The sequence below is a fragment of the Thamnophis sirtalis genome, unplaced genomic scaffold (genome assembly GCF_051295495.1).
Source record: "Thamnophis sirtalis isolate CommonGarterSnake01/CBP01778 unplaced genomic scaffold, rThaSir2_p1.2 scaffold_11, whole genome shotgun sequence".
Classification (NCBI taxonomy): domain Eukaryota; kingdom Metazoa; phylum Chordata; class Lepidosauria; order Squamata; family Natricidae; genus Thamnophis; species Thamnophis sirtalis.
In genome coordinates, this window is record NW_028261391.1 from 56,590,761 (window position 1) to 56,604,464 (window position 13,704).

Sequence of the window (13,704 nt, forward strand, 5' to 3'; positions counted from 1 at the left end):
CAAAGACCTGTTTCTTTAAAAAAGAAACTTAAACATCAGCATACAGCATATAAATACATAATCAGTCTTCCTAGTTACCTATATAAAGTTGTTATGGTGAGTACATGCGTTACTATATGCAGTATAGTGGCTGCTCCGGCCCTTTGGAACGAGCTCCCCATGGAGATTCGGACCCTCGCTACCCTTCAGGCCTTCCGGACAGCCGTTAAGGCTGTCCCAGCAAGCCTGGGGTTGAGTTCCCCCCCCTACTCGAATTTGCTGTGCTTGCTGTGCTTTTTTAAACTGTTGTATCACTGTCCTGTTTGTCTTACTTTTTGTATTTGTTTTTCCCCTTCCCCTGGTTTTTGTTCAGCCGCCCTGAGTCCCTTTGGGGAATAGGGCGGCTTACAAATCGAATAAATACCAAATACCAATACTAAATACCAGTTACCATATGCAGTGTCTGCCATGATTAGGTATACAATTCCCTGTAACAGTTCCCTAACTATGGCCATCTCAAAGACATGGGAAAAGTTGAGTGCATGTTCTTCAAAAGATCCTTATGAGAGCTCTGAATGATGCAGAAAAAACAGCTTCTGATTGGTGGCAAATATATATTTAGTTAGTACTGGGAAGATTTTCCCTTATAAAATAAGTCAATAAAAGCTTTTCATTAGAGATGACCAAAGCAGGGATCAAAATTTAGTTCTAACTTAGAAAGGTATTTATTGGAAGTCACTACATACCACAGGATTTTTATATTATTTTAGAAGCTACCGGTAATACAGATGTGTTTTTCCCAAAAAATCAGCATTGTGATTATCTGTATTATGTATAAACACTGTAGGATAAGGTTTTGGAGTTATGGGCATTTTTAGTTTGCTACAGAAAAAGACAATAATCCTCAATCATTTACAGAAAAATTATTAGCTTTAAAGATGCTACAAAATCCTGTCTTAAATTAAAATACATTCTGATTTCCTAGCGCATTGAAATAGTTTTTGTGTAATTGTAACTATAATTGGAGCAGGTGATTTTAGGCATTTCTTTTCCTGGATTTGTTCAGTAGATGCTGTGAAATGTGCTTTTGGAATCTTTCTTCATTTAAAAACACCTGTTAATACATTGTGAGAAATAGCTAGTGTTATAGGCAGTAAACACATTAGAGACAAAAGCTACTTCCTTGTTATTATTTAGAGGTCATGTTTTGCATTATCAGAAACTGAATTGCAATAATAATAAGGTTGATATTAACCAGATTTAATATCAACTTTTTACATTAGAACTCTATAAAGGTCTATTAAAAATAAATCTCACTAAAGCTCAGCTGTCAGCTATGTGAATACAGTAGAGAACTATAGTCCTAGCTCAGTGGTTCCCAAACTTGGCAACTTTAAGACTTGGGGACTTCAACTCCCAGAATTCTCCAGCCAGCAGAGCTGGCTGGAGAATTCTGGGAGTTGAAATCCCCAAGTCTTAAATTTGCCAAGTTTGGGAACCACTGTCCTAGCTCATCATGTCCCACAATCCTTTATGTTTGTTCTAATTTTGCTGCTTACATGAATTAGCTGGAGAATCGTAACATCTGCTGGCAAGTAAAGACTTTTCCTTTTCCATCTCTTCTTTTAGTATCAATTGCCCCAGGCCTGAGTTTAGCTGCAAATGAGAATTTCAAGGAAAAAGTAAGCTAGATAAAAAGATTCACATCATGCAGATTTTGGCACATAGAGAGAATTTACATTCAGATGATAGCCACCTTCATTAACTGTTCCTCCTGCAGCTGTCGGCGCCTCTGAAGTTCTTCTAGGTCTTCATCTCTACCAGTGGATCGGCGTCTCATATCAAAACCTACTTCCATAAGCCACAGTAAAAAGAACTACTTATTTCAAGTATAGGTATAAGGAGCAATAATCAACCTACTATTTCCTCTGAGTTGATTGTTGAAGAAATTAACTAAATACGTAAGTAAATACCTAAATAACCCACCAATTCTGTCTCAAAACAGTGTTACTCAAATAATCTGATTCTGAATTTAATAATACATTAAATGAAACCATTTGGATGATTAAGTGCATAATGTTATGTACTGAGAATTTTACAGAATATAAAACATAATTTGTAACATTCTGATTAATATTGAGAATTTTGTTAAGTAAGAGGAATCTGTTGAGGAAAAATAGAGACCAGACTTGTAGGAAGACTTTTGTCACAGCTATTTATTCACTGTATTTCCAATATTAGAATCATAATTTGGCCCATAGTATTTTTCTACTTTGTTTATTAAAAACCCTATTTTAATAGCTTTGTTAAAGATATTTTAGGAACTAAAATATATTTGGTCTCAAATTCTAAATTAGTCTGAAGGGTTAGAGGGTATCCTATACCTTTTTTAAAAAAAAAAAACCATAAATCCTTAGTTGCTGATATAATTCCTCTTACTTTTAGTTATAGTAAAATCAATATATGATTTTAACAATCTCAATCTATCATGATAACTGTACTAACTTCATTTAGTCAAAGCTGGTGAATTCCAGAGGTGAACTTCTCCTGGTTTTACTACCAGTTTGCTTCGTGCACGCTTTGTGCTCATGCCAGGCGCATGCTGTGCATGCGTAGTTCAATGTAAAGTGTTTTAGGAGCTGAGGTGGCGCAGTGGTTAGAGTACAGTACTGCAGCCACTTCAGCTGACTGTTAGCTGCAGTTTGGCGGTTCAAATCTCACCAGCTCAAGGTTGACTCAGCCTTCCATCCTTCGGAGGTGGGTAAAATGAGGACCCAGACTGTGGGGGCAATATGCTGACTCTGCAAACCGCTTAGAGAGGGCTGAAAGCCCTATGAAGCGGTATATAAGTCTAACTGCTATTGCTATTCTTTGTGCATACACAGAACAATTTACAGTGAACTGCGCATGCATGCGCATTACTAAACAACATTCCGGGAATGGCAGCAGCGACCGGGGAACTGGTTTGGGGGCATGGCGAGCCTGGGTCGCTGCCACTTATGCGAACCAGGCCAAAATACCACTACCAGTTTGGCTGAACTGATATGAACTGGGAGCAACCCACCTCTGGTCAATTCAGTATAATGTGATATATGACAAGGAGCAGCAACTGGCCTCAACTTATTCTAATTTCAAACTCAATCAAATTACTGTGATATAAAAGATGGAAGATTCTACAAAGGACATTTTATCATATTTGGATTTTTTTTTAAAAAAAAATAGTACTTTAAATAATTATGCACATACTTTGCTTTTTTGACATCCCAAATCTGATCTTGACACAAACTAATGGTAAGCTACACACTGCTGATAGTAATTTTTAATCACCTTTTATCATTTGATACTATTTTCTGTACTACTCCTTTATCATTTTAATTAATGTAAATAAATGGTAATGAGATTCAGTCTGGTGTAGTGATTAAGGGATCAGATTAGAAACTGGGACACTGTGAGTTCTGGTTCTGCCTTATATATGAAGCCAGCTGGATGACCTTGAGCTGGTCATTTTCTCTCAGCCCTAGGAAGGAAGCAATGGCAAACCACTTCGCAAAAATCTTGCCAAGAAAACTGGCAGGTTCCAAAAATGGAACACAATTGAATAGAAGAAAAATTAGCCATATGTAATAGTTCTGTCCTCAGTTATAGTATAATGCCCTAATATGTCCTAACCCATATTTAAATGTTCAGATTTATAATGAATACTGCTAAAATAAAATGTCACTAAATGTTATCTTTTTCTTGCATGAAGCTGATATTTAATTCGAGCAGAAGAAACAATGAATTTGGTCCATCAAAATAACCTCATTTTGAATTCCTTAATCATTTTTGATTTATACAGGTAGGAACCAACTCTGAGTGATAAAACTTAAACAATGTGTCATGGAATACACGTGGTCTAAAAATAATAGTTAGAAAAATGAAAGGCAGAATGGAAAATAAAGTTAAGCACAAAAATGATGCAATTGGGGCCATATAAGCTTTGCTATTATTCATGCTGTCTAACAACAAGCCAAAAGAGCCTGATTTTAACATGTGGCAATGACTACACCGCACACCCATTCAGAGAAGAGAAGAGGGCTGGACTGGCTGTGGACTTATATTTCAATATTGGCAGTAGGCTGCCTTTTTTGAAGGCGACAAAAAGGTTAAGGAATTCACTGAACTCTGTCTTCAGCATTCATAGCTGATGGCAGATCATTTCTTGCTTGCTTGAATGAAGCAGAAGGTGAACAGAATAATGCATGAGAAGGTATAATGCATTTGTAAGCTGACCTGGCTGCTTCACTCTGTATCCTTAGGGAATAATATCTATAAATGCCAGGAGAAAGCAAGTAGGTGAGTCAGACAAGTAAAGGAATAAGTAAATGCTGGTACCAAATCTCAACTTTGATGAAAAGTTGTAACCAAGGAGCACTACACACACTTTGGTAGTACCTTTGGGATTTTTGTTTTTAAAAAAAACCTTCTGTGCTAAAAAAAAAACCTTAAAGATTCTGGGGAATCTTTCCAGAGAAAGGGATTTCTAATGAGAAGATTCTTGAAGCATCCCCTCCTCTGCGATGTAGACTTTGGGATCCACACAGATAATTCTGATGCCATCAAATCCTATAAAATTTGTAACACTACCCCCCACAACTACAATATTAACTAGATACTTAGAATAACTCTCCTAAGAGATCAAGCGGTCAGTGCAGAAAAGTTCAACGCCCTCATCAGAAGCTTTGCAGCCTCAATGTACTTATGGATAGCAGGAAGCTGTGCATGGGTTTTCACCCATATCACTTGTTTCATACCTACAGCCGCAAGTGAGGGAGGACCTGGCCAGTATTCTGTCTCAATCTTTGGAATCTCGTTGGGTGCTGGAGCATGGGCTGCTGGGAACTTGGAGGACTTGATGATATCATCGAAAGACTTGTTCTGGGCTGCCAGAGCAGCTGCATCTAGACGGTAATTAGGGGAACTTAAAACTAGCCAATTAAATTGCTTTGTTATGGCCTAGATTAATGCTATGGTTCTATTATATTCCAAAGTCTCTTACAATCATATTTTTCACATTCTCTTTTAGTAACAGATAAAGTCCCAATTTCCGTAATATGTAAATTCCTGACATTCCTGAGAACTTCAATTGTGCATACAAATAAAGCATTAACACAAGAACCAAAGGAGCATTTCTCTCCTGGACTGAGCCTCATTCCCTCCTACTCAATGTAAATGAGGTCCATAATTCAAAAGTTGCTTCTGTCATAAGTCTTGCTTGTTCCTCATGTTTTGTTTCATTCATAAAACATGTTTATTCATTTAAATAAAATATTCCTTGGAATAAACAAACTAGTCATTCACAATACCATGTAGGGGGACATACAAAGGAACATGTAAGTACAGGGAAAAAGTGGAATCCTTGGCAGAATTAGGCTCTTGACAAATTACCCATGCGGGAATGTAGCTCCTAACAAAATAGATAAAGTTTGCCTAGTTATGATTTCAATCGTCCCTATGGCCCTATTTAAAATACAGTTACCTGTTAGGCATAGAATCCATAGGTACACTGACAGTTGATCAGAGTGGTATGTTTATTATCATTCATCTATTTACAAGAATCTTGCCAGATTATCTGCACTCTACAGAACTAGATAAATTCTCCAGGGTTTGGGAAGGGTCATTGTCCATCTGCTTCAAGGATTCCAGGCTAGCTAATCTCTTAACTCCTCTTCCCCATTTCAGCTGAAGTTTCCACACATCAGTGTACAATAATACAGGTAGTCCTTGACTTTTGACCCAAAGTTGCTTTTTCAAGTGGCAACTGGACTTCCTCTTTTTTTCCTTGACGACGTTTTGCGTCTGATCCAAGAAGCTTCAGCTCTGAAGAAGCTTCTTGGATAAAAAGCAAAATGTCTTCAAGGAAAAAAAATCAGAAAGCCCAATTGCTTCTTGAAAAAGCATCTTTGGACAACCATGACCTGGATGACTGAGAATCTCTTTAGACACTGACTTTTGACCATTCAGGTAAAAGCATTTTGATGGTATGATGGCACTGAGAGTGACTGATCATCCCTTCTTGAAGTTTCAGACACTGCACTATTCCCATGGTCACAGTTACTAATTTGCATCTACAGTGTTCTGTATTCACATGATTGCTATTTGTGACCAGTTGGCTTCCAAGAAATAAACTCAATGGAGAAAATTGGATTCACTTAACAGTGATGTGACCGATATAATGACCATATGATTTGTGTAATGACCACAGTAGTTTACTTAATAACCATGATAAAAAAGCTCATAAAATTGGGTATGGTCACATGATAACTTGCTTAACGATCATGTTATTTAGCAATTGAAATTCTGCTTCCAAATGCAGTCATAAATTGAGCACTACCAATAAAGGCACATTTAAGATAGTGGCAATTTACAATGTGTAGAGCTAGCAACAAATTCAGAAAAGTAGATATCCCTAGGCGGAGTCCAGTAGAGAAAATTGGCTATTTTCAGTCCAATTATGTAAATAATGCTAGGTCTGTATACAGCTTTTGAATGGTTGGCAATATGCAAGTTTACTAGAATAACAGAAGCTCTACATAGAAAATTTTAATATAATAATAATGACAATAACAGCATTTTTTTCTTTGTATAAGGAATATAACAGTATATTCAACCTTTCTATATCATTTCCTGATCAAGTAATTAATAAACAATTTCTGATAAATCCAGAGCTATAGAGACATAACTGAAAAATATTCATTTATTTATGTCACTGAAAATGTTCGGTGAGAACTTCTAGAGTTTATATCAGCATTTGCCTATCTATTTTCATTTTAACTTTTTATCTTTTATATCTCAGGATTCACTCAAACAACACAATTTCATTCAAAATCTATTGAACTATTTAGAAGCAATAAACTGAAGATGAAGTTGGGCTGTGACTATCTATAAGGGAGCATCACCATGAGATGAACCTCAATTATGGTAAGGTCAGCATATTCTTGTTGCTATATAGATAGTGCTTATGGCAATTTGTTTAATGGCTGTTAAGTTATGACAGTACTGGAAAAAATAGTTTACAGCTGGTTGTTATACTATCAACTATCACAGTGTATCTGTACTCACATAATCTAAATTTTGGCACTTAGCAACTGAATGCATTTACAGTATCCTAGAATCATGGGATTTGTGATCTGCACAGGAGGCTTCCAACAAGCAAAATCAATGGAAAATCCAGATTTGCTTAATGACTGCGGTGATACGCTTAACAACCATGGCAAATAAGATAGTAAAATCAGGTGTGTCTCATATAATGACTGCATTTCTTAGCGACCTAAGTTCCTAATTATGGTCATAAGTTGAGGACTACCTGATATATTCAATGCACAAAATTGAAAAAAATCCTAAAAATTTAACCAATTTTCTAACACTTGTTGTAATATGCGAGAAGTATGGGGGGGGGAATAAAAAGCATCTAATAAAAACTCAAAATAGAATAGTTCCATCATATGGGAACAAACGGGATTTTAAAAAATGATAAATCAACATATTTTCAGATGTCAGACATTTAAAACACAGAGACCTTTTTTTGAACGTGTAAGCAAGATCTCTGGAGGCATACTTGCATCAGAAATGATTTATAGCACTTGAACAAATTAAACTTATTTAAACAATAAAGTTAGTACGTCTGTTAAAGTGAATAAAGCTTTTTAATCCATTGCAAAAAAATGTGCTACTTCAATGCTATGGTTTTTAAACAAGCTTTAACAAGAGAATGGGAAACTTTGCCTAGCCTCTCTAGCAGACACTTTTAAAATATGATCAGTCCTTCTCATTACAGAGATTTATATCCAAGGCAATTTAAATAAATGGACTTTTAAAAACATGCAAAATTGCAATAATAGCAACCAATTCAAAATATGGCTTCTGCAACTCTGCTGGACTTCTACAACATTTTTCCCCACCATCTGTAAAAATTTAAGACTTGTTAAAAAAAATGAGTTAAAATGAACGTTATTGTATAGGATTGTGGGAGGGTTGTTGTCTTGTTAGTGAATAATTATTTTTCCCACTGAACTTTCTCTTCAAAGCCCCACTACGCTTCAATTGTGCATGCAGCTGACCATTTACATATTTGTTGAAATGGCTGCAAAGAAGAAAGCTGTATTGCAAGAGAAACAAAATTCCTGGTTGTTCTGGAATCTTGACTTCTGGGAAATCAAAAATTCTATTTTCATGTCTTTGCAGCCATGATATGCTAAATGATGAACCTGAACCATGAATTGCCAGCATGTTTTCATTCCTTCCCTTCGAGGTTTCATGTGTGCCAGGTACACAAAGCTACTTTGAGAGCAACTGTCCAATCTAGTTCTAATGGATAAAAAACAGCTACCTTGGCTTATTGTTTGATACTACAAAGGCACGATTTCAAACAATACTTACATATTGAAATGGATGAGTTCAGTGGTAAAATATTCACAAGTAAATGGGAGATGAGATGATACAATAAAATCATAAAGAAATAAAAATAACATTAAGAAAAGGTGAAATGACAGGGTTAAAATTTTAAAATAATATGACACTGTAATATAAATGCAACATAATAATCAATATTTGCTTTCAAGCAAACAAGTCTTGTTGTATTCTATGTTCTGGGGGGAAGGGGCCTTCAATGTTCATAGAATTTGGTTTGCCTTTAATGTTTTTATGGAACATTTATTTACGGAAACTTTATATTGGTCATTCCATTTTGGGCATTAAATACCATGCCTATAACTGATTAGACTGGTATTCTGAGGATTCTCATTTTTGTTCTCTCTCTCACAATTCTGGTAATGGAATACCATACTAGGTATGATATCATACTAGGCGCCTTGTGGGTTAGAAGGCTATATCTTTCTTTCATTTACTTAGAATAAAGCTAGATTAGGTATTTTAGGTTTTCTATTACATGTGATTCTAATAAAATATATTCTTTTTTCTAAAAGAAAAGCATGAGAAATCCTTCGTTGATTTACTCTATTTGTTTATTTCTTATAAGCATATCTTACTGTATATAGCTATTCCTATACTTGGCATATGTACAAATTGACTGCCTTTTGTGAGTTGGTGTTTGGCTTCAACTTAGCAGAGATTCTTATTAGTTACCCTTTAAGTTAGGTCAAGCACAGCAAGACACAGTAGGGAGGATAGAGAATAAATTTGGCCGAGAATTGGTCATTTTGCCAACACTTCTTCCATTGCAATACACTCCCTCAAATCAGAGGAATGGTTCTGAAACTAGTTCAAGATCTGTGTAACCAGGTGAAGTTAACAGATGAGAGTTCAGAAAGAAGAACCACAACCAGACACCCTTATGTCTTTTTAAGAGAATTGGTCCACGTGGTCTCCAAACTGGCAACAAATATGGTCCTTGGGGTCAAAAATCTTCAGGAATAAATAAAATACACTTAAATTAAACAAACATGTCATTAAAAATATAGCAATAAAAACTGCAGTAGCAAGGAAATGTGTGTGCAGTAAACGCTTCTGAATTAGCCAGTACTATTTTAAAGTTTTGGCTGAGATTATCCTTTCAAATATTATTAACTGGACATAACCATATTGAGAAATACAAAAAGCAAGCTAATATAGAGATCAAATTGTTGGACCAAGTTTGGTTCTGTTGAACCACAGAGCTTAATAACTGTATGTCACTCATTGTAGGTCAATCCTATTCCTGCTACACAGATTTTATTGTGGCAATCAGGCATTTTCAGTTTCTGGGGTTGGTTTAAAAACAACTTCTTATATTATCATTTAAAAAAAACCAAAGCCAGTTTGAAATATTGAAATGAGCACCAACATACATTTTATGACAAAGGGGGTCCTGTATAAAGAAATAATATAATGAATTCATCTGCTGTAGCAAATGGCAAGCTAAAACAGAGAGGCATATTATGTAACCTACATCATTTAAATCTAATTTATTTTCCTCAACACAAAGAAAGAAAGAAAATAAAAGAAAAATACTTTAACTTTAAAAGTAAGCGACAATCAATTAGTGTTGTATGTAACATTATGAACAAAAGAATTTTATTGTTCATATAAGTATTCAATCATTTGATTACCCCATTTTGAAGACAGAAAGAATAAAGTTTACCATGCTGTTTGTAGATGGGTGGTTTTCTATAAATATTGATCCCTTGATCTGTAAAAAAAAATAAAAATAAAAAGCAGAAAAATGTGAACAATTTTACATTTTTAATAATTACACAGGGAAGAAAAACAACAACAACAACATAAAATGAATGGATGTTTTAAATCAAGGACTTGGCACATGAACTGAAAAACCATGACACAAAACTGCTAAGTATCTTATGAAAGAAACCCAAATTCACACAAATGTAGAAAAATATCACAGACACATGATAAGAAACACGACTGGCCACATGGGATGTCTCTGAGTGTTAGCCTTTCTGTTTGTATTTTAGTGGGTTGTTGGTGGGATAAAGATTTCAAGGGAAATTAATGAAGGTGCCTTGTTTGGAGAGAAGAATAATTTGCAGAGAACATAGCTCACCATATCAACTGGGAAACCTGGCCAAAGAAGCTCCATTTGTACTCCAACCACGGACATTAATGATGTGCATTTATATAAAGTTTCAGAAATTGCTTCTAGAGTTCCCTTTTGAACTAGAGTTATTTTCTTCAAGACTATATGGCACTTTAGAAAATGTTTTTGCCATGTTGCTAGGTCTGGGCCAGCTTATATTTCAAAAAGTTATGCACCTTTTCTGGGAATTTTATGGCAAATCAGTATTTTCAAAGTTTCAAATTCTAATAGTTTTAAATAGGAATGTTTTTAAAGAAAAACAAGTTTGGCTATAAAAGGAAAACTCCATATTCTGCTGAAAATATAGAAAAACAAGAATGCTAATAATTGCTGTTAAGAGAGGATTCTTAGAAAATATGCTCTAAAACCAAAATCATTTTTGGGTTAAGAAATCTTATCATCTACGTATGTTTATTCACGAGCCAGAGAAAAATGGGAGTGCTATTGAATCCATTCCTTATCATTCTTATACACACTTACACAGAAGTAAGAACCACTGTGTTCAATGTAGTTTATTTCTAAGTATGCATATAACTACAAAGAGCTGAAAGCAGGTATTTATAGGCATTATATGGTATATCACTCTTATATTAGACAGTTTATTGCAAATTAATTAACACGGCCAATCAAAAACTTGGAAATGGAAAAAAATGTGTTAACAGCTAAGAGCAATCATTAAATGCTATATTTATTCCTGAAATTTTAAAATGATTTCTCCTTATCAGGTTGCATCTTTTTTCTTTGCTAAACAATGCCACAAACTTATTTATTCTTTTATTTATAAGATTCCTAATTTTTGTATAAGAGCTCATGGGAGCTAGCATAATAGTCTTTCTTTCATCCCCCCCCACCTGCCCCACAACAACCCTCAAGGGATTAAGCAGTAGCATTGGCTAGAAATCACATAGTCAGTTTTGGAGAACACTAAGTGTGCACTGGAAGTAGATGATTGTGAAGTTAAATGTTCTGTTGCAAGTTGCTCTATTTCTGTGCTGAAAGAATCATATAGTAATCGCTAGAAAAGATATATTTGACATATTTAACAGCAAATATCCCTAAAGCAGTGCTTCTCAACCTTCCCAATGCCACGACCCTTTAATACAGTTCCTCATGTTGTGGTGACCAACCATAAAATTGGTGTCTCGGTTCCTAAGACCATAGGAAATATGTGTTTTCCAATGGTCTAGGGCAACCCCCGTGAAAGGGATCCTGACCCACAGGTTGAGACACTGCCCTAAAGGGATTGACATTTCTCTCTTCTAAATCCATTGAAACAAGATTGCTCTGTGACACAACAATTTGCCATGTGTAACAGGATCACTTCATGCTGCATATTTAGTATGTACATCTAGGGCCATGATGGCGAACCTATAGCACATGTGCCAGAGGTAGCACACAGAGCCCTATCTGCTGGCATGCATGTTGTCGCCCTAGGTCAGATCTCTGTGGTGTTTCTTTCGTGAGCTTCTGTTTCTCTGCAAACAATGAAACAGGGTCTCTGTTGCGCATGCGCACATTAATGCATTTTTGCGTGTCTGCACATGCACACATGTGCATGCACACACACATGTGCATGCACACACACATCTTTAAGTTTGGGCATGCACATGTGCGCAATTTGGGCACTCGGTGTCTAAAAGGTTCACCATCACTGATCTAGGGAATGGTACATAATGGATAGTTTTCTTCATTTAATGAACTTTAGATAAATAATATGTTCCAATATCTAAGAGGTTACCATAAAGAAGAGGCGGTCAACTTATTCACCAAAGCACCTGAAGGCAGAACAAGAAGCAATGCATGGAAACTAATCAAGAAGAGAAGCAACTAGGATAAATTTCTTGACAGTTAGAACAATTAATCAGTGAAACAACTTGTCTCCAGAAGCTGCGGATGTTACAACACTGGAGGTTTTTAAGAAAAGATTGGACAACCATTTATCTGAAATTATATTAGGTTTCCTGTTTGATCAGGGGTTGAACCCTTTCAATTCTGTTATTCTATTATATGCTAGCAAATAATTTTATTCTTCAAAAAAAATACTTTTTGTTCTACTATGACAGTCTCTAAAAACATTCCCAGTATCAGCAATTTATATTGTATAGTATTGCAACAGCCATATAAAATGTACACAAGATTGAAAATTAGGTTGTATTACTAGAAACATTGGCTGTTGGGTTCATTTGGTTTTTGACTCCAATCATCTGAGATGTGCATTCTTGAAAGAGTGCTCTATAGTGGAAAGAAAACTATTGGAATTGCGAACATCCAAGATGTAATTTAAAAAAGGTTAATTCCATTTGTATTCTAAAACCCTCCTACACTACACCATGATACACTATCATTTGAAAGCATGATCCATACCATGAGCTCCAGGTTTATATGCTCTCCCACAGTTTTAGGTACTAAATATACTTCATTAATTTCATTAATTTAAATTGCACACAATTCATCTTTTTGTCCTATTCTGTTAACCTTTTGGAGTACAATATCCACATATTACACACCAGGTCTATGTTTGGCTAAAGTAACTAAAGTGACCCATTGACCCACAAAGGGACAACAGTTCTAAGTGAAAGGGCAACAAATTGCAGTGAAAAGTGAGAAATGGGAAATATCAGAAAACTGATCACTGCTGCCATGTGCCACGGGTGCTCCATAGTTATGCCACCATGCCAGTTTTCCTTTTAGGGATTATTGGAATAATGAGAAGAGCAACATGCTGTCCAAGGAATCTCTTCCATTTAACTGACATTTAAATAATATGCCTAAAATATAATTTATAAATAATTAATAAATACTAAATTTGGGTTATAGTAAATTAAGTATACAAAGGTAGAGGGAATTATACAAATTTAGAATGTCAACACATCATAACTAAATGGAAAGGTATTTTGGCATCTACATGTCCCATCTATGTCTGAGAATGACAAATCACAGAAAGTATTAAGTCCCATGGAGGGGAAGTGTTCAAGTCCCACACTGAATCATTGGGTGTGATTGGGCACTACAGTAGCTCTCTTTTAGAAAATGGTGTCTCTCTATTAATTTGAGAGTTTTTATTGAAAGACTCCTGTTATTTTTAAAGTATGTACCAATTGTGTGGTTACTAATCAGAAGACAAACAAAATGGATATTGCACGTACCAATGATAA

General features: G+C 35.4%; 1 protein-coding gene across 12 annotated transcripts in view; it reads right to left on the minus strand.

The window, feature by feature from the left end:
• The window catches only part of ABLIM1 (actin binding LIM protein 1), a 203,895-nt gene that overhangs the window by 12,816 nt on the left and 177,375 nt on the right, over positions 1 to 13,704 (minus strand). For 5 of the 12 annotated variants that reach the window (XR_015698075.1, XR_015698073.1, XR_015698070.1 and 2 more), the window contains 4 exons: positions 10,097 to 10,144; positions 4,773 to 4,919; positions 1,736 to 1,830; positions 1,539 to 1,635 (listed from right to left, as the gene is read on the minus strand). Coding sequence is in view for 2 of the 12 variants with exons in the window: in XM_087725858.1 (XP_087581984.1) it covers positions 1,539 to 1,635; positions 1,736 to 1,830; positions 4,773 to 4,919; positions 10,097 to 10,144 (387 nt within the window). In the remaining 10 variants the exon portion in view is untranslated. The remainder of the gene's footprint in view (positions 1 to 1,538; positions 1,636 to 1,735; positions 1,831 to 4,772; positions 4,920 to 10,096; positions 10,145 to 13,704) is intronic. The other 7 variants (XR_015698078.1, XR_015698072.1, XR_015698077.1 and 4 more) reach the window with 4 other exon arrangements.